This window comes from Haliotis asinina, chromosome 8 (assembly GCF_037392515.1).
Source record: "Haliotis asinina isolate JCU_RB_2024 chromosome 8, JCU_Hal_asi_v2, whole genome shotgun sequence".
Taxonomy (NCBI): Eukaryota; Metazoa; Mollusca; class Gastropoda; order Lepetellida; family Haliotidae; genus Haliotis; species Haliotis asinina.
The window spans coordinates 61,160,574-61,179,441 of NC_090287.1; the positions used below are offsets into that span (position 1 = coordinate 61,160,574).

The 18,868-nt window shown below is 37.9% G+C and overlaps 2 protein-coding genes across 2 annotated transcripts in view; one reads left to right on the top strand and one right to left on the bottom strand.

Annotated features, from left to right (window-relative positions):
• Positions 1-18,868, top strand: part of LOC137294674 (alpha-soluble NSF attachment protein-like) — a 282,044-nt gene that overhangs the window by 137,991 nt on the left and 125,185 nt on the right. The window lies entirely within an intron of this gene.
• LOC137293681 (barrier-to-autointegration factor-like) lies at positions 4,062-8,402 on the bottom strand. Its single transcript, XM_067824376.1, has 3 exons — positions 8,146-8,402; positions 6,095-6,225; positions 4,062-4,871 (listed from the first exon to the last, which is right to left on the bottom strand). Exons 1-3 carry the CDS (start codon positions 8,264-8,266, stop codon positions 4,725-4,727), a joined length of 399 nt encoding a protein of 132 aa, XP_067680477.1. The 5' UTR covers positions 8,267-8,402; the 3' UTR covers positions 4,062-4,724.

The window sequence follows — 18,868 nt, forward strand, 5'->3', positions numbered from 1 at the left end:
TTCCCAGGATTCCAGTCTACGCTAGACTTATCAGTTGCTTCCCCTTTCAATGTTCAGAGTGACAGTCTGAGAAAAGTAATATCCTTACATCCCGGTCATAAAGGGGGCACAACTCTACATGGCAACACATGTCCTGGTTTGTCTTTGCAACATCCAAGTCTTTGAAAGCCAATTTGAAGCCAAACAAAGCTGACGTTTTTAGTGGATAACAACTTTATCCTCATAAATATAAAATGTAATCCATCAAAACTTTCGTGAAAACACTAAACAACCCTATTTTTAATTTGTTTTTATTTTCAAAAGTCGAAATTGCATCAGTATTACTTTGTGTTGGCAGTGTGTAAACCATCAACACTTGACGAATGGCTGACAGCATGAGCATTAGTGTACAAGTGGGATCTAGTGACATGGAAAAATCAAGTCCACATCAGCTGCCTTATGACATGCTTCTGAGACCCTAACCTGAGGATAATAGATATCAGCTTCAGAACATTCACATGAGATGCTGATACAACCATAAAAGACACGTTTGAGTGCAAGTCTCCATGTAATCAAAATACAATAAAAAATAAACCCACAAATGTCATGACAATAATTTACTGAACCTTCCATAACATAAAATAAAAAACCTCACATTGATTACATGTCAGACCTAACTACTTGTCAGATCAGTTTACTTTGTATAGTAACGACAAAAACAATTCTTGCATTTCAGCTTACACTTCAGCTTACATTTTCTCTTGGAAAACTTTTCTCTAGTTTCTTGCCTTGGGATTAAGGATTAATAACTGCTCAGTCAGCCTTGCAAAACTTTTCAAAACTGCATCAAACCAAACAAGCACCTGTAACCTGTGTCAGATGGTAGTTGTAGTATAACTACTACTTCATACAGTTCTGGGTCAAATCTGTTTCAAAGAAATGTCTTATGGGGGTTTTAAAACCGACCACACCATAACAGACAAGATGGCTACATAGGCTTTTGTTACGGTTAAGAATTTGCCGTGACAAAAGGAGGTGTAAGAAATCCCTGTGAACCATCAAAACAGAAGAAAGACAAGTTTAAAGCATCAAATATTGTATTATTACTAAGCAAAGAGAGCAAGGTATACAAAGTCAGAATTCAACTTTACAATGCCGATTTCAAACACAAAAATCCAAGGCAATGGGTCACAAAACATGTAGTCAACTCACCAAAGTCTTAGCACGAGAGAGAAACAGTTAGCTAGCCTTTATATATAGCTCCAGAACTTGTGTTTATATGTTTTGCAAAGGGAGGTAACTGTAAAGTACTGCCTTAGAGGCGTGCCGCTTAAATAATTCTCTGTAGAAAATGTGACCCACAATAACTAACCCTAAAACTCTAAATTTTGTGACCCAGTTACAATTACAGCAGTATTAGTGACATGACGTGACATGGCGGGCACCTGACAAGTGATTGTCAGACCAGGCCTTCAGTGCCCTCTAGCAGTACTGCGCATGTATGGGAATAGGGCCACATATGCCGGTCAGCCATTCTTCGAACAACTCTTGATCTATGTTCATCACCAGGAACTGGCACAGAACATGGTACGCCTGGGAAACAATAAACAGTAAATTGTTGGAGGTGAGAAGTAAAAGGAGTGAAATGTTGCTGTTAAGAAACACAAAATCAAAAGTAAGCAAGGTTTTAGTCCTACCAAGTGAAAGAGAGAATGCTTCAGTTTAGCATGCGTGCCGCATGAGTAAAAATATCATGTTTTTCAGAGCTGACGTCATTGATGTTACATAATTAATTCACTTCAACAGAAATGTTGAACATGATCAAGATGACCTTAATTACCCTTGATATACTGAAGAGACAGAACTTTCCACCTAGTTCATACTTAGAATTACGTGTATTAACTGTACCTGTAGGTCTGCATAGGTAGACCTACCTATTTTAAATGACTTTGTGTATTTGAACTAGAGAAAGAGTGTGTGAAAATGGTCAAAGTAACCTAACCGTGTTCGAATTGCAGGAAACTTGCAACAAGCAAGACATATTTGAAAAAAAAGAACTTTCCATAGTCTCTTTAAAAGGTCAGACGATCGGACTGTTATCATTCCCTCTCAGCGAAGTGCATCATTCTGGAACACGCCAACATGCTACGCCTTGGAGGTACAGGCATGCTTCATCTGGGACCTCGCAGCGTGATGCTGCTCATCAATTCAACGTCCATGGACACATCATTTGGTGCTTATGCTGGTGTTTTTAGGAAAAGAACCAAGTTAGTCACCGTTCCTGCAGTGGTCAGTCACAGTAGCAGCTCCACATTAAGACCAGTTCTAGGGGACTGATCACTCATGTAGTGCCCAGTCAGCTTTTATGTTTGTTGTCGTACTGAGCGTATTGTCGTCACCAAATATTAACTTAGTTTGAAAAATGACAAAAACTTTTGAACAACAAATATAATGTTCGGGAGGCATTTTGCAAGCGCACTTGTCAACTGACAAAGTGTCAAACAGTTCATTCGAGATTTTCCTGGCTGCTGTCCGAGTCAATGATTGCATGACGCCTACGTTTCGGTGCTGGTGAAGTCTTGGCTGGGACAATGTTTACAGCTATGTTGCCATCCTTCAAAGAACCGTAACCACGGCCGTCAATCTGGACACGATCGCCGATAGATGGGCGTGACGCCATGTTTGTTTACAGTGTGAAAGTAGTCCCTAAAATTTGCATATGACCTCTCTAATTTGCATAGGTATCCGTATATATGGCCCGAACGGATACCGAAAATATCCGTTGGCTTTATCCTGTGGAAAACATTACCCATTGTATGATAAATGATAAAATATAATAGAAAGAAAAGACTTGTCACATTTCTTTGATATATTTCTAGTCTATTGATATATTTGCTTCAGACTCCGTATGACAGACTATGCAGGTACCATCTTTTAACATATTTAGGTATGACGCGGCCGGGTATTGAATCCGCGACCTCGCGTTCTACAGGCGGACGCTCTAACCACTACACCACGGAGGCAGTCCGTTCTTTATATGTGATTTCAGTGTTCGCTACAGTTATGTATGTTGATTTCACTTAGAGTTACAGAATTCACAAAGTAATCGTGTCGCTGCTGCACGCGCAGTACGACGTACACTCGTTGCCTCACCAGCTGCTGCTGTTTACGTTCTGACAAATCTACATACAAACTTGACCAAACAGTATTAGAAACAAACTCATTGGCGTTTGGGGTGACCAAGGGAGGCAACTCTATAAACCGCTTGCCACCGCGCAGACTAATGGGCCACGTGACCCCAAAAGTGTGTATCAAACATAATATTTAATCTATAATGCATATCCTTTCAACTGAAAATTAATATCATGCACGTCATGTCGCGTCATATTTAGATAATTTGCAGATCCTAGAGTATGGGTATGATCGTGACAAAGGATCACAGTGGCTCTGTTGCGTTGTGATTAGCGAATTATAAGACTTCTTATTATTATGAGACTTCTAATTGTTATCATCACAACTAGAGCAAATCTTGATTTCAATCCCAGGACCAGCGATTCCTTGGATCTCAGTGTATGTTCGACTCATCAGTTGTTGTCTCTTTCAATGCGCGATGTGACAGTCTGAGCGGGCAAACACCCTTACATCCTGCTCATAAAGGGGGCATAACTTCACATGGCAACACATGTCCTGCTATGTCTTTGTCACATCCAAGTCTTTGAAAGGAAATTTGGAAAACGAAAAATACTGACTTTCTTAGAGGATAACAACTTCTTTATCCTAATAAAGAATGGCGGCAGTCCGTGAAATCAGCACTTGACGAATGGTTGACAGCATGAGCATTGATATGTGCAAGGGGGATATAATGACATCTATAAACCAAATCAGTGAACCTGACCACATGATCCCATCAGTGTCCTTATGACAAGCATCTGAAAACACTAACCTGGATCCTCTAGAGGGCAGTCGGTATCAGCTTCTGAACATTCACTTCAGATACTGATGCTATACAATCAGAAAAGACACATTAAAAAGCAAGTGAATGCTAGCCTCTTTCTCTATGTAATCAGTGAAAACAACACAGATACAATAAGAAGAATTTATTGAATCTTGCCAGCAGGTAAAATGAAAAACTCACATTGAATAGATGTCAGAGCTGTTTGTTTGTCAGATCAGTTTGCTTTATCTAATATCATCACAAACAATTAATGCACTTCAGCTTACATTTTCCCATAGAAAGCTTTTCTCTGATTCTTGCCTTGGGATCACAACTGCTTAATCAGTTCATGTACAACTTTTCAGACTGTGTCAAACAAACATGCATAACTATGTCATCAGCGCCTGATGGTATTCTGTGAACAAATGGTTATTTATCATTAATGTAAAATGTTAAGGAATTTGGGTTTTTCTATGTGAAATGTCTACTGGAGCTTTAAATACCATTAATTCCATACTACTATTTCATATAGTTACGGGTCCAATCTGAAATGAGTCAGCTGTTTTTTAACCTACCAAAGCATAACAGACAAGAGAACTACGTAGGCTGTAACTTGGACATAAATGTTGTTCAGATATTTAGTTATACAGATATTCAATCCCTTCAAATTGTGTCCAGATTCAAGAAACCACGTCACCACCACCTATAAACGTTTAGGCAAAAGAATATTGCGTTGTGCAACGTAAATCTAAAAAGAACAAAGTAAGAGTGTGCACAAGTACATGTGGCGTGATATGGTAGGTCACGTACGTCATATGTGACTATCACACCAGGTTTTCAGTGCCATGTAGCAAGCCTGTGCCTGTGATTCATTGGCACGACATTTGCTCTGCAGCCAGCGCTTGAAACGATTTCGATCTTGGTTCATCTCCAAGAACTTGCCCAGAACATTGCGCGCCTGGAAAACAGTAAATTGTTGGAGGTGAGAGGTGAAAAGGAATGAAATGTTGCTATCAAGTTACAGATTATAAACACTAAGTCAGATCCTATCAACTGAAAGAGAGCATACTTCAGTTTGGCATCTCCAAGAACTTGCCAAGAACATTGCAAGCCGTGAAAACAATAAACAGTAATTTGTTGGAGGTGAGAGGTAAAAAGAGTGCAATGTTGCTGCCAAGTAACAGATTATCAACACTAAGCCAGGTTTCAGTCATACCAGGTGAAAGAGAGCATTCTTCAGTTTAGTATGCATACCCACATGAGTAAATATATAATGCTTTTCTCATCATAGAATACTGAATACTTGTCAGTATTCAACGGAAAGGTTGAACATGATCAAGATGACTTTAATTACCCTTGATGTATTGAAGAGACAGACCGTTCCACCTTGTTCATACTCATACATGTATTAACTGTACCTGTAGGTCTACATAGGTAGCTATTGTAAATACACGTGTCACAGGTTAATGTGACATGGATATTCTGTATGATCTGGTAAACGACGCTATCTGTATAACATGATAGGTGTTAAGGTTAAAGTGAATGTGGTCAGTGAATGAAGCTGTGTATTGCATATTGTCATTAGCAGACACATAGGCAGGTAGACACTTATGTCAGTAAAACAAACATTGAGTTTTTGTCTGTGACAATCAACATATTTTTTCAACTTTTCCACAGACATGTATTAAAACATTTAAGTTGAGCAATTTTTTTAACAATGAAATGAGTATTTCTAATGCTACACTCTCTCGAAAGCTTGGTTTTCAAATCTGCAACCGTGTATGGGACCAGTGTATTTTATTACTGCAGGCCCGAGATGCTTGTTATCAAAAGAAACATCTCTTGTTCTCCAACTTTGAGCACAGAGAAAATCCTTGAAAGCATCACTTGTTGTGTTGTTACGAGTCGCCTTCCCGGTTCAAGCCGCAAGAACCTAATCACTGTGCATGTTTTATGGGCGCCGCGCAGCTCAGCTGTTGAAACCACTTTTCAAGTCAGCACTTGGTTAAAATTAGTGAATCGTTTGAAGTCCAATTGTGCGGGTCTTCTTTTTTTCATGGCGTTATTTTGCAAATTCATAAGTTCGTTTTTGTCAGTAGACTGACATTCTTTTCATAAATGTCATTTATATTTGGTTTTTCAGTCTACTGAAATGTAAGACATCGTAAAGTGTATTCTCACCTTTGGAAACCCCGCCTCCCTGAGTTCGTCACCAAGAGATCTCCCTATTCCTGGTAGGTCAGTTACAGGCTTCTGTCCCATTGGTTCTGACACAAAGTCCCGGTGTTTTTGAGTTGCCATCCCTCCAGATGCTGTAGAAGACATCTTTCTTGTTGAGATGACGTTCACTCGTAAACAACAACCATTGTTTAAAATTGTCATTCCTTCTTGAAAACCGAAATGATAACTTTCATGTTCGTTTTCTTATTTCTATTTTTATCTTTCTATTGTTCCGAGAAATGCAGATGCTCTATTTTGTGGCCAGTAATCATAACGTCTTGGATACGACAAACCGGTGACTGATATTGTGAGCAATGATCAACAGTGTTGGAGTATGATACCACAGAGAACTATGAACAACTACAACAAACTCGGGTTGCTGGAGACCTATTCCAACACCACAATCCCACAAGGGTAAAATATTATCCAATACGACACTCGGCATCACTCGCCCTTCCAAATGACCATTGGACTAGTCTTTCTCATACTCCAGGAATCATGCTATTTAGCCCAATCAATTATGCCTAATTTTTCCATTTGTTTTTTTGGGAGTGGGGTCAACAGAAAACAAAAATGACCCATTTGGTAGGGGAAAACATAAGGATAATTATCATCTTTCGAGCAGTTTGGGGAACAGACCACCCCCAAGACAAGAATATGACTACTGGGTATCGCTAATCATTTGTAAAAATAATCCGCCGTAGTTCATCAACCTAATCTATAATACCCTTTAAAATTTTAGAATGCTAAAGAGTACATTTTCAGTGCCTTAATCTTACTGTATTAATGCTTGTGATATGACGGTATGTTCAGGGTGATAAGGTAGATATGTAATTTCGTTGTCGCTGGACATATACTTTTAGAAAGGCATGGAAACTTCATCGGAGTCTGTAACCGTATCAGTATGTTGTTTGTACAGTAAGCGCCCTTGAAAGATGATTGGTTTCTGACGTAAAGCTTGCATGTGTACAAGTTTCCTTTTCAAACAAAAAAATCCGACTGTGTGATCCAAGGCGATTGTCTTAATGGTCTACAGTGATTTATTGACATTCTTTAAAAATTTCAGCCATGCACGTGAATGGGGCTACTGTATTGAAAATGAGCACTCCAATCTATAGTAAAATGGTAGTGCATTCATAAGATGTCTTTGAAAAGTTTGTGAACGGATACACTTCTTGTCCAAAGTGAGAGTTCAGGTTCCCCTACATTTTGTGAAGACAGCATTTTGGAGAACGGATTATAATTTCGGACGTGTTGGTCTGTTGATGATTCTAAGCTTCCAGTCAAACGTAGACAACGATCCACTGTAATTCATCAATCTAATCTAAAAAAAAACCTTTTAGAATTTAGAAAAATAAAGATGGAAATTCAATACTGTGATATTTCCGCGATGATATAGTAGATGTGTGTTTTTGTTATAACTGTCCCCATGACGTCGTACTGATCATAGTTGGGATATGGATTGTAATTTCCAACGTGTTGGCCTGTTAAGGATTTTAGTCCCAGGCAATATAACAGTTAGAAACGCGTCATACACTGTTTAGAACTCTTTGGTCAGGACAACCTGTAGTTTACATTGCCATTCATTAAAATTCCGCCCCAAATACTTTATATATTCATTTGAATATTTTGTAATACCAAGAGGATTTATCAAAATTTTATCTCATTATCCGCCTAGCATGTCTGACGTTTCGCACATGTAGAGAATGAGATCGATATAAACGGGTGATTAGCTTCTGATAACGTTTAAGGTGTGAGAAATGCGAAACAGGGGAGGAATACAAGGAAATATTCACCCGAATATTTTGGGTTGTTATATAATCAGTGGCTCGTGATGTTGCAACATTTGAATTTGACTGGCTTCCAGGTCTGCAGCATGCCACACTATTTAGTCAAATCTTTGAAAGAACTGGGAGATTATTAGCCTAACAGCACTAACTTGCACGGACTTTGTGAGAAATACATGTTCCTAGTGCTAACTGATTGTTTATTGTCCTATTATCATATCTTACCTTTTACTTGGTTTGGTGGCGCAAAGACGTATGTGTACAAGCACACAGCCGGGTCCTTGGGTAAGTAACGAAGGTATTGCGCATGCTCAAGATGAAATTTAACATGAGAAAGCGGGTGCATGGTTGGGTAGAGTCTCCGAGCTATAGTAATTCAGATATCTCAATAACATAGGTTATGTGGTATGTAAAAATTCCCGTTGGGACTTTGACTACAGTGCTGACATGTTTACTGTAACTTTGACCAGGAGTAAACAAGTTCCGTCAAGCTTGAACAAGTGCTTATGATGTCAATGTGACCCCCTTGTTTCATAACAGCCTGGTATAATATATTGAATACAGTCACACCTCCCCGTTTCGTTGAAATGCAATTCACATCAGTGCTTTCTCTATACATCCGGCATAGCTTACCTGGAAAGAACTCAACCCAACACAATAACGAGAAAGCGTTCGATTCAAAACATTGTGCTTCATCCCAGAAGCCGAAAAGAAACTTAGAGTTTCATTTTCCCCTCCTTTCTGAACCTCCATTTATAGAGGTAACTGAACACAATATAACCACACATAATTTTTTTTACAACTATAAGTAAGTAAATATATTAAATTAGGAAAATTAACATTATTTTTACGTTTTTTACATTTTTTTACTGCATACCTTCCAAGTGTTTTAAACGTCACGGACGTATTTCTTGTTGAACAGTCTGTTGTGGATATTCCTCATTTAACTATTGTCTATATTGTTCCATTTTATTTTATTTAGAAAGGAGAGCACACAAGAATTTCTGAACAATGTGAGGGCACCCACCGAACTGGAGACCTGAACTACTGCTGACGAATAAGCCAGGAAGAAGTGTGTGAAATGGTTTCTAAAGTAATATATTCTAGTTCAGTCTAGTTCAACGCATTATTGATTGAATATCTGCCTGCTCCTCTGTAAGTAACTGTAGAATGTTGTCACTGTTGGCAGTATTGTTGATGTATTTCACAATGCAAGCTCAAAAAGTGAGTTGGCATAGTTTTACTGTATGTGTATATATTTTCACGTATATAATATACTGTATGCGCGATGAATCTGCGGAGTCAAAAACATCATTGACGCTTCTAAAAAGAACAAACGGTGCCTTAGATCTTGAAACAAACTTTTATTAAAAATAAAATATTCTTCACAATTATCAGTTGTGTTTTTTAAAGTTTCACAGAATACCTCTTTATTACATTATTATAAAAGGTGTATTATTTTGTGTAATTACACGCCATTCCGTTGCAATAGCTAGTGCACCATATTAAGTAAAAACTATAGAAACGTGTGCTTTTTGTGTGAGATTTTCAATAGTGGTTTAAAGAAATTGAAACTGTTTGATTTTCTCTGGCAAAATAAAACGAAACATAGCAAAACTAATGAATGAGTGAGTCCATATTTAACGTCACATCGGCAATATTTCATCTTTATCGTGACGAGAACATTTAACACTGAAAAGAAATATATGTCTACTATAAAATTCTGTCGACGAAGGACAGTAAAACAGCTAGAATATCACAATTATAAGTAAAACTAGAGTGAAAAATTAAAATTAATATCACTATTTGGACAAAACATTATAAAACAGGCTATAGATCTCCAACAACAGAAGGTAGATCACCATACTAGGGACCATAGGGACTTACAGTACCTTTGCTACCTGCATGGACCCTTGTTGGATTTACACCATCCCTTCACCCGCTGCAGAGTGTATGAAATGGTAACTAAAATTAAAATAACATGAATACTACGATTAAAAACATGGTACACTTAAATTTACATCAAATGCTTTGGGACTTACGTACCCTCTCAGGAAGACAATAATTTTACAATACTTCCACCCCCTTTGAGGGTACAGCCACTAACAATTGTAGTAACTAATCTAAACTACCAATCATTAAAATACATCTATCTACAGAATCACATTGCTCAAAATTCAACCATGAAATCAATTTCCTATAAAAAAAACCAATGATTAAATGAGAACTAACAGATCCTTGACAGTTTGAAATATTTATCCCTTGTAATGGAGAATTCAACACAGTTAAGCAGGATACGCTTGGCAGTGACTCTCTCATCACAAGGGATACAAAACGGATGATCCTCACCTTTCAACGGGTATTCATGTGTATATCTTGTATGGCCAATATTGCATCGTCTCATGATGACAAATCTGGACTGACAACCCAGGAAGGTATAACCAATGTTGGGTTTTATTTCATGTAGTTTGTTGAATGCCTACTTGAGTGTCCCACTTCTTCTGCATCATATCACGGGTGTATGATCTGATCCTAGCTTTGTAGTCAGAATAAGGAATAAGAAGTGGTGTCACAGATTTGCTGAGTGCTGCCTTAGCAGCAAGATCTGCCATTGTATTCCCAGAAATGCCAACGTGGCTGGGTAACCAACAAAGGACGATGTCGTATTGGCCAGTAGCAAGATCATTGTACAATTCCATAATTTCTATCAAAAGTGGATGTTTGCAAGACAGATTTTTAATCGAATGAAGACAAGAAAGTAAGTCTGAATACTTTATGTATTGACTATGTTTAGGATGCCTTTGAATATATTTAAGAGCAGTTAATATGGCGTTTGCTTCCGCTGTGAAAATAGAGCTGCTATCCGGTGGTCTAGAAGATATTGTTCCGGATATTGCTTCTGCGCCACCGTCCTCGGCCCCGCCAGGGAATATGAATTTGTAATTGATATATTCGTTTTTTAATTGATGATATTCTTGTTTGTATTGCAAGTCATTTGTTTCTGATTTTTTAAAATCATGTTAATGTTAGGTCAACTTGCGGCCTGACCAATTGCCAAGGAGGAGAAGAAAGAAGACGGGAAGGCCATATACTTTCCAGCTCAATGTCGGCAGAAGAAATAAATGGTTTAATTCTGTGCCCTAGAGACGGAACAAGAGAAAACTTTTTGTTAAACAAATCCTCATAAAGCGGATTGGGCACACCGTTATAGGAAGGGTTACATTCATTAGAATATAATTTAGTAATGTATTGTAAAGACAATTTTAAACGACGTTGTGTAAGAGATGGTTCATCGGCCTCGACTGTCAATAGGTGAAGTTCCGAACGACCCAAAACAAAGTCTTAAGCCTTGGTGGTGGACAGAATCGAGAAGTTTAAGGTTGCTTTTGCAGGTTGTACCATATACGATGGAACCATAATCGAGTTTTGAACGGACCAGTAATCGATATAGGTATAAGAGGGTAGTTTGATCCCGTCCCCACTTTGAGTTAGAAACAACTTTCAACAAATCTAGTGCCTTCAGGCATTAAGGAATTTAATGTGCTGTAAGAAGGTCAAATGAGAATCGAACATTAAACCCAAGAACATGGCCTCCTTTACAACTTTGATGGGAGTGCCATTTAAAGATAGTTCAGGGTCCTTATACAGCTTCAGACACTAAATGTGGTCTTCAAAACCAGCTACACATTTAACATTGTATTCGGGCAAGTGGGGTTTAAACGTTAACCTTGATAAATCTAATAGTGTTGTTTTTAGGAGGGGAGGTAGACTTATAGGTAGAGATGTATGTACTTTAAAGGTAGTAACTTCAAAATAGTCACTAGCTATAAGTATCTTGGTTTTCTGTTCACCTGCAATGTTAGCTTCGGCAAGTCATTATCAGATCTGTCCTTACGTGGCAAAAAAGCATTAATGGTATTAAATGGCAAGCTTAGAAACATTGGTGCGTTATCACCGGATATCTTTTTTCAAAATATTTGATAGTCAAATACAATCAATACTATTATATATGCTATATTATATGCTTCAGAAATTTGGGGCTATAAAAATATGAATGTATTGAGAAAATACATCTTTCTGCTTGTAAATTATACTTAAACGTTGGATCTGAGAAACCTAACGCAGTGGTGTATGGTGAATGTGGCCGTTATCCCATTTTTGTAAACGCAGCTTCCCGTTGTCTAAACTACTGGATTAAAATAACAACTATGCATAAAGATCGAATTCCAAGGAAAGCCTATGCAATGTTACTTAAGCTTGATAACTTAGGTTATAAGACATGGGCTTCATAAATACGGTATTTGCTGTTTTGTTATTGTGTAAGTTTTATCATAATATTTAAAACGCGTTTAGTGGATATTTTTAAACAAAACTGGAGATCTGATCTTGACAACAGTACATGTTATGTTTTGTACAGAGAATTCAAAACCTTATTAAACCCTGAAAAATACTTATTTGAAATTGCACACTGCACATTACAAATTAATTAAATATTTAGTTAGATTATTAAGGTTGATAAATTTAATGAAGGACGATGGTATAGAATTAACACAAATCTGAGAAAATGTCCTGTCTGTTCGGGAGGCCTAGAGGACGAATACCATTTCACTATCATTTGTCCAAGATATGATGATACGTCGTAAATATTTACCCCGTAACCTCATTGCGAACATGTCTAACTTTAAGAATCTACTTTTGACAAATAACGTACATAGTTTGAAAATGCTCAGTCTATATAAAATGCACTCATATGAACGCAGATGTAAGTTATTACACGACTGATTATATTAATCACCACATCACATATTTGTATCATATCATACGCTTATAGATTTTACCCTTATTAAACCACATTGTAAGTTCAGAGTATGTGTATATATGTATGCGGATAGGCGTGTATACATATATGTTATTTGAGTTGTATGTTGAAACCGTATGTATATGGGCCCGATGGTCTTTCTACAGAAATACAGTTTTGATTGATTGATTGATTGATTGATACAGCTTATATTTTCTACAAAGTGTATACAATTAGTTTTGGACATAGAAAATTTAAAGACGTTGTCAAGACACCATCGTTGGAAAGTGATCACTTCCACAAAAGTCATTGTGGAATGACCATTCAAACTCATTGAGTGCAGTAGAGTCTGCAAGAGATAAATCCAGAGAAGAGTAGGTACCGGTTGCAGGATGCAGATAAGTACTGGAACCATCATTGTATATACACAGATCATTACTGGAAAAAAAATCTTCCAGTGTTTTACCCTTAGTGATAGTACTGGTACCACCCCAGAGTGGATTATGACCATTAAGATCACCTATTATAATGCAGGGTTTCGGAAGTTCATCATAGAGCGCTTGAAGATCAGACAGGTGAAGTGTGAAAGAAGGCGGAATATACAGCAAACATATTGCAAATGCAATATAAAGTGTGGGTCTCACTGCAACGGCTTGAAGATTAGTTTTAAGTGTTATCTGGCTATGAATAACATTTTGCTTAACAAAGATTGAAGATCTGCAAGTGGCCATGTCACCTGGAGGTGAGAAAGAATGATATGCATCAAACTGACGTAGATTAAAATTGTCTGTCTGTTTCAAATCAGTTTCCAGCAGACAAACTACTGATGGTGCTAGGTCTTGAACTAAAAATGTAACTCATTAAAATTTGTGTTTAATCCTCTACAGTTCCACTGTACTATATTTCTGGAATACATTATCGTTTGGGTGGGTTGATTGGGGATCTACTCCGGGTTTCCTTTGAGGGCCATAATCTATGTGCCCTAGGATGGATGTGATCAGATGCATCCATTTCCTCAAGGGATACAAACTTTTTAAACAATTTGATTTTATTATCTGACCCCTTTGGTGCAGGATTTGATTTCGAAGTTTCTGGCCTTGTCTTCAATTTCGATTTTACAGTTTGTTTATCGTTTCTATCAGACTGTGGAGTTGTAGTTAAAGGGGATACGATCTTTTTGCGTAGACTGAGCTGTATCTGTCTGAGGAGACTGTTCTGAGATAGACTGTGGAACATCAGGAGAGACAGACTGAGGAATATCTGAATTTACCCATGTCAGGTCAGTCTTACATGAGATTGACGAAGTTAGTGCTGGCGTAGTTGTTCCTTTTGATAAGATTTCAGATGTTTTTGTGACAGAGGCGTATGTTTCAGTGTACAATCTAGATTTTTTGCTTCAGCAAACTGACAGTCTCATTGTTGTTCCGTTTTGTGAAACGTTTAACGAAAGATACTCCTTGATCTTTCATCTCGGACAGTATATCGAGCTCAGTCATGTCTGCTAGAAGACGCTCATGGTCTAGAACTATACCTTTGCTTGTATTCAGTGTTCTGTGAGCAGAAACTAATACCGGGACTCCGACAAACATATCAGTTGATAACTGGTTGGTAGCTTGTTGTTTTCTGCCACATTCAATCAGTAGCGATCCTGATCGAAAGTGTTTGATATCTTTCACCTCACCTGCAATGCCAGAGATACCTTTTGAAATTGCAAATGGATTTAATTTTAAAGGAGTCTTCTCAAGGGTCTCGATAACCAAAAACCGTGGCCAATAATCAATTTGTATAAAGGGTCGTTGCTGATCATCATTTTCCAGCTGACGTTTGGTTGTTTTTGTTTGGGGTTTGGTAATCCATGATTGTTGGTATATTGGTTCGTCATCCGAGTTCCCCACCCACCCTGGAGTATCACAAGGACAATACTAAGGCAAGCGGGCCTCCAGCTTGCAGCACCAAGGATACCCGTATGATATACTCAAGCAGAAAAAATAAAAGATTAATAATTCCACCAGACTGGCCCATGAGCCACCGCCTTCTGGGCATAGGACTCTAGGCAAAATAATTATATGACATACCATACAATATGAAAATGGTTGAAATTGTTCTTTACCTTTCTCAATTATCAAAATTATTTCCCATGCGCAGGGCATGGCTTGACCAGCCGATTGATAGAATCGGACCAATTCTACCACCCGTCTTGGTGAAGTAAGGGCCAAAGTGGTGTGTTGAGCAAAGGGAACACTGTTCACCCACGGCAAACAGGTTGCCAATTTGGTCGCCTCTTACGACCAGTAATAGGGTGCTGTGGACACATTCTGCCCCGGGTCCACACGGGAGAAGAGCATTTAGCGTTACCCAGCACCCACCACGAGGAGGTGGCTCTTCATGGGTGCCATATTAGATATTAGAAATGTTCATAATTATCTCTAAATCGAATGTTGCATATTGATGGTTCACTTATTGATACTTATACTATTTACGTCAGTTGTGATCAATATTATTGCCTGATCAATATTATTTGTGGATTATATGTAATGGAAGTGAAGACAGTTGACTATTTATCATTTAACATGACATTATGCTGATACAAGATTCACACCATGCAATGTTGAGGAAGATGATCTAGTGATATCAACAAATCGATACATACATTTGAACGTTTTTCAAAGATGATCTCGAATGATATCTTCTTTGTTTCTCAGACGTCACAAATTGTTTAATGTCACAAAATGAATTTTAGGTATCATAAAATACATTTTAGATGCTATAAGTACAATTTCAGATCATCTGTATTTCATGACATCGATACTTATTTCGTGACGTCATTAAACTGATATAAATTTATGATTATTACTATTGATATAAGAACACAGAAGGTTTTACAAGAATGATAGTTGGGAATACGTGGGGGTTGTATGTGTAAAGGTTGTCAAGAAACCTTCGCATAGAGCATGGGGTGTTGTGTACTTTGTTCGTTCGGCTGCAGTTTAACATGAACACCCTACTTAGTCACGTTATACTGACTTCGAGGAGACCAGTCCTTGTTGTACCCATTCATGCCGAGCGCGACGCAGGGACCAACAAGTATCGTATTTTTAACGGGTTTTTTTCTTTTGGTACGCCGGGGATTGAGGGCGGGATTTCTCTCCGGGAGGTCGCCCTAATCACTACACCACGCAGAGAGACGGTCACGTCTCCATAGATGGCTTCAGAGACTTACGTTATTATTGTCTGCTGACTTCAGTGTTAGAGCTACGTACTTCACGAAGAAGGGGTTTCTAAAGTCTGTTTGATTCAAAAAAGGACCGTTGAATTGCAAATTTTATCATTTTACAAAACTGCCAAATAAATAGAAATCGTGCACATGTTTTTCCACAGATTATCCTCCTCCTCACTAAATCCTGTATAACGTCTACCTACTGGGGAGACAACATTTTCGAACAGATCCACGGTTTGCCCATATGATCGCTTCTTTCCCCAGTTCTTACTGAAATCTACATGACCCATTATGAAGGAAAAACCCTCATCCATCCTCTCTGCTTGTATAGGCAGCTGGATGAGACCTTTGTTATCATAAGGAAAGACCACGTCACTACTCCAGCACCTCAACACCCAACATCCTCAAATCAATTTCACTATGGAGACAGAAAACGACAACAAACTCCACTTCTTAGACGACCTTGTATTCAGAGACCCAGCAACAATAACCGCAGTCTACAGAAAACCCACCTAGTCAGACAAGCACACTCATTTCAACTCTAACCACCCACCTAAAACCAAATCTTGTGTGATCTCAACCCTGACAAGATTCATCGTGAACATTTGCTCCAGATGACCTAGAACATGATCTCAGCCCCTTACAGCATGTCTTCACCAAATGCAACCAGTAAGCATCTAACATAGTCAATGCGACCATCTCCACGCTCCTGGACAAACCCAAATCAGGGAGCCTATATAGAGAGGGAAAAGAAACTCCTCGAAAACCCGTTGAACGTATGACTCGCCTCGTCACGTGACCAGTGTAGGCAATATGGCTACAGCTTAGTATTTAAGATTGAGCCCGGTTTATTTTCAACAGCTGATTACATTCGCTGAGTGTTGTAACAACTGAAAAGCTATATGTAGAAGATAAGTTAACTATTTCGTCACTTCAGTTTTAGTCAAATAATTGAGTGTCAGTATTGGGACAGTAGATTTGTAGTTAAGTTTCAAATCTTTATGTTATTGTTCACTGGCTTCCATTCTCGATTCACCGCGAAGATAGACTACATTTAGTCGATAAAAACCTCTTTCACACATTTGTTCAATTTTTAGAAGGAAAACATACCTTTAGTTGGAAGGTATTGGCAAGTAGTAGTGATACTTTTATGACTTTAAAAATTATTGGAGGTGTGTGAAAAATATGACATATCGCCGATCTGTTCTGATCCGCCATTGAAGTACTACACGACATTGTCCTAGTATTCCTAGTTATTGCTTCATAAACATCTTTCACATGCACTTTTCATTCTTATAAATGAAATATACTATCAGGTGAAATGTGTTTGCATGTAATAGTGATAGTTTCATCATCTAAAAAACATATGTTAGGGTGTATTTGAGGTGTGTGAAAAATGTGACATGTCGCTGATTTGATCTAATCAGCCATTGAAATACTACACTGCGTTGTTCGAGTGTTTCTAGTTATTATTCTAAAGCATCATTCACATAAACCTTGAATTTTCATGAAGGGAATATACCATCAGTTGAAAGGTGTTTGCAAGTAATAGTGGTAGTTTTATGATTTTAGAAAAATTGTTAGGGCGTATGTGATGTGTGTGAAAAATATGACGATCTGATCTGCTCCAACATTGATGCTGGTGATGCTTGAGGGTTACAGTTCTGTAACTTCTTTCTTTCATGCTGATCTTAATAGTTTTTGTTTATCTTATTATTTGACAGAACTGGAAAGGTGTTTATAACGCTTTGTGATAATCTTAAACTTTCTGTTTCTGAGTGGTGTGTGACAGTGTCAGTTAACATTTTGTTAATGTCCATTCCATTCCCCACATGCAATAAGATATCTGAATTAATTATTCATGTAAACAAAAATGTCTCAAAGTAGATGTTTTAAAAGGACAGCTGTTGTTAACGAATTTGTTACTTTTGCGATACTTTTGCTTTCTTAAACATGTTTTGGGAAGGATGGTCATGGCGTATGATTTATTCTTTCATTCATTCACATATGTTTTTCTTTTTCTTTCTTTCATTCATTCACTTATAATTCTTGCTCTTAATTCTTACTATAATTCATTCATTCATTGTAAAATTCCGACTGATACAATAAACTGGCTGAAGTTGTGAAGTTGAGGTTGCGCTGGGAACAAGAAAAGTTGGAGTTGGAGCATGACGAGACACACGTTAATTATTACAAATGGTGAAGAAAGCAAGGGAGTGACCTATCCCTGTTGTAGATTTTCCCTGTCCAAATTGTCTAAGCAAGAAGCTGCCCCCATTAAAATTACCATTCCTTACACTGGCATGACCTCCCATCAAATCAGCAGACTCCTTAAGCACCAAGCAGGTATCGACACAATCTTCTCTGGCTATCCAACCCTCAGGGCCATCCTCCAAGCCAATGGCCGTAACCCACCCTGCAGGAGTGATTTACAACATCAGCTGTGAATGTGGTGATTCGTATATAGGTGAAACCTCCCGCCCTGTTGGTAAAAGAACATAACAAAAAATCCCTACTCGTCAAATCATGTCAAACCAAGACTTCACAAACAAGAAACAATTGGATGTCATCGAAATACGCCGACGCAAACCTTAAAATAATCAGTCAGTGAATGATATTCTATACCATCGGCCTCTGAAGAACTAATCAAACTATAAAAACGTGTGAATACTATGCCCTTTCTAACTCTGTACAATGTAGATTGTATATACACACGCTTACTTAATGTGTAGAATATTTCACATTACGTTGTACATTTTGAATGTGTATAGTGATAATTGTATTATGTGTAGCCAATCTATACCATCCCCCCAAAATGCATGGGTGATTTGTATTTTTAAAAATCTATTAATTGCCTATTGTGTTCAAACAATCGTTAAAATATGTAACAAAAGTGTTGATGACATGATTTTACACGATTGCACAATTAAAAA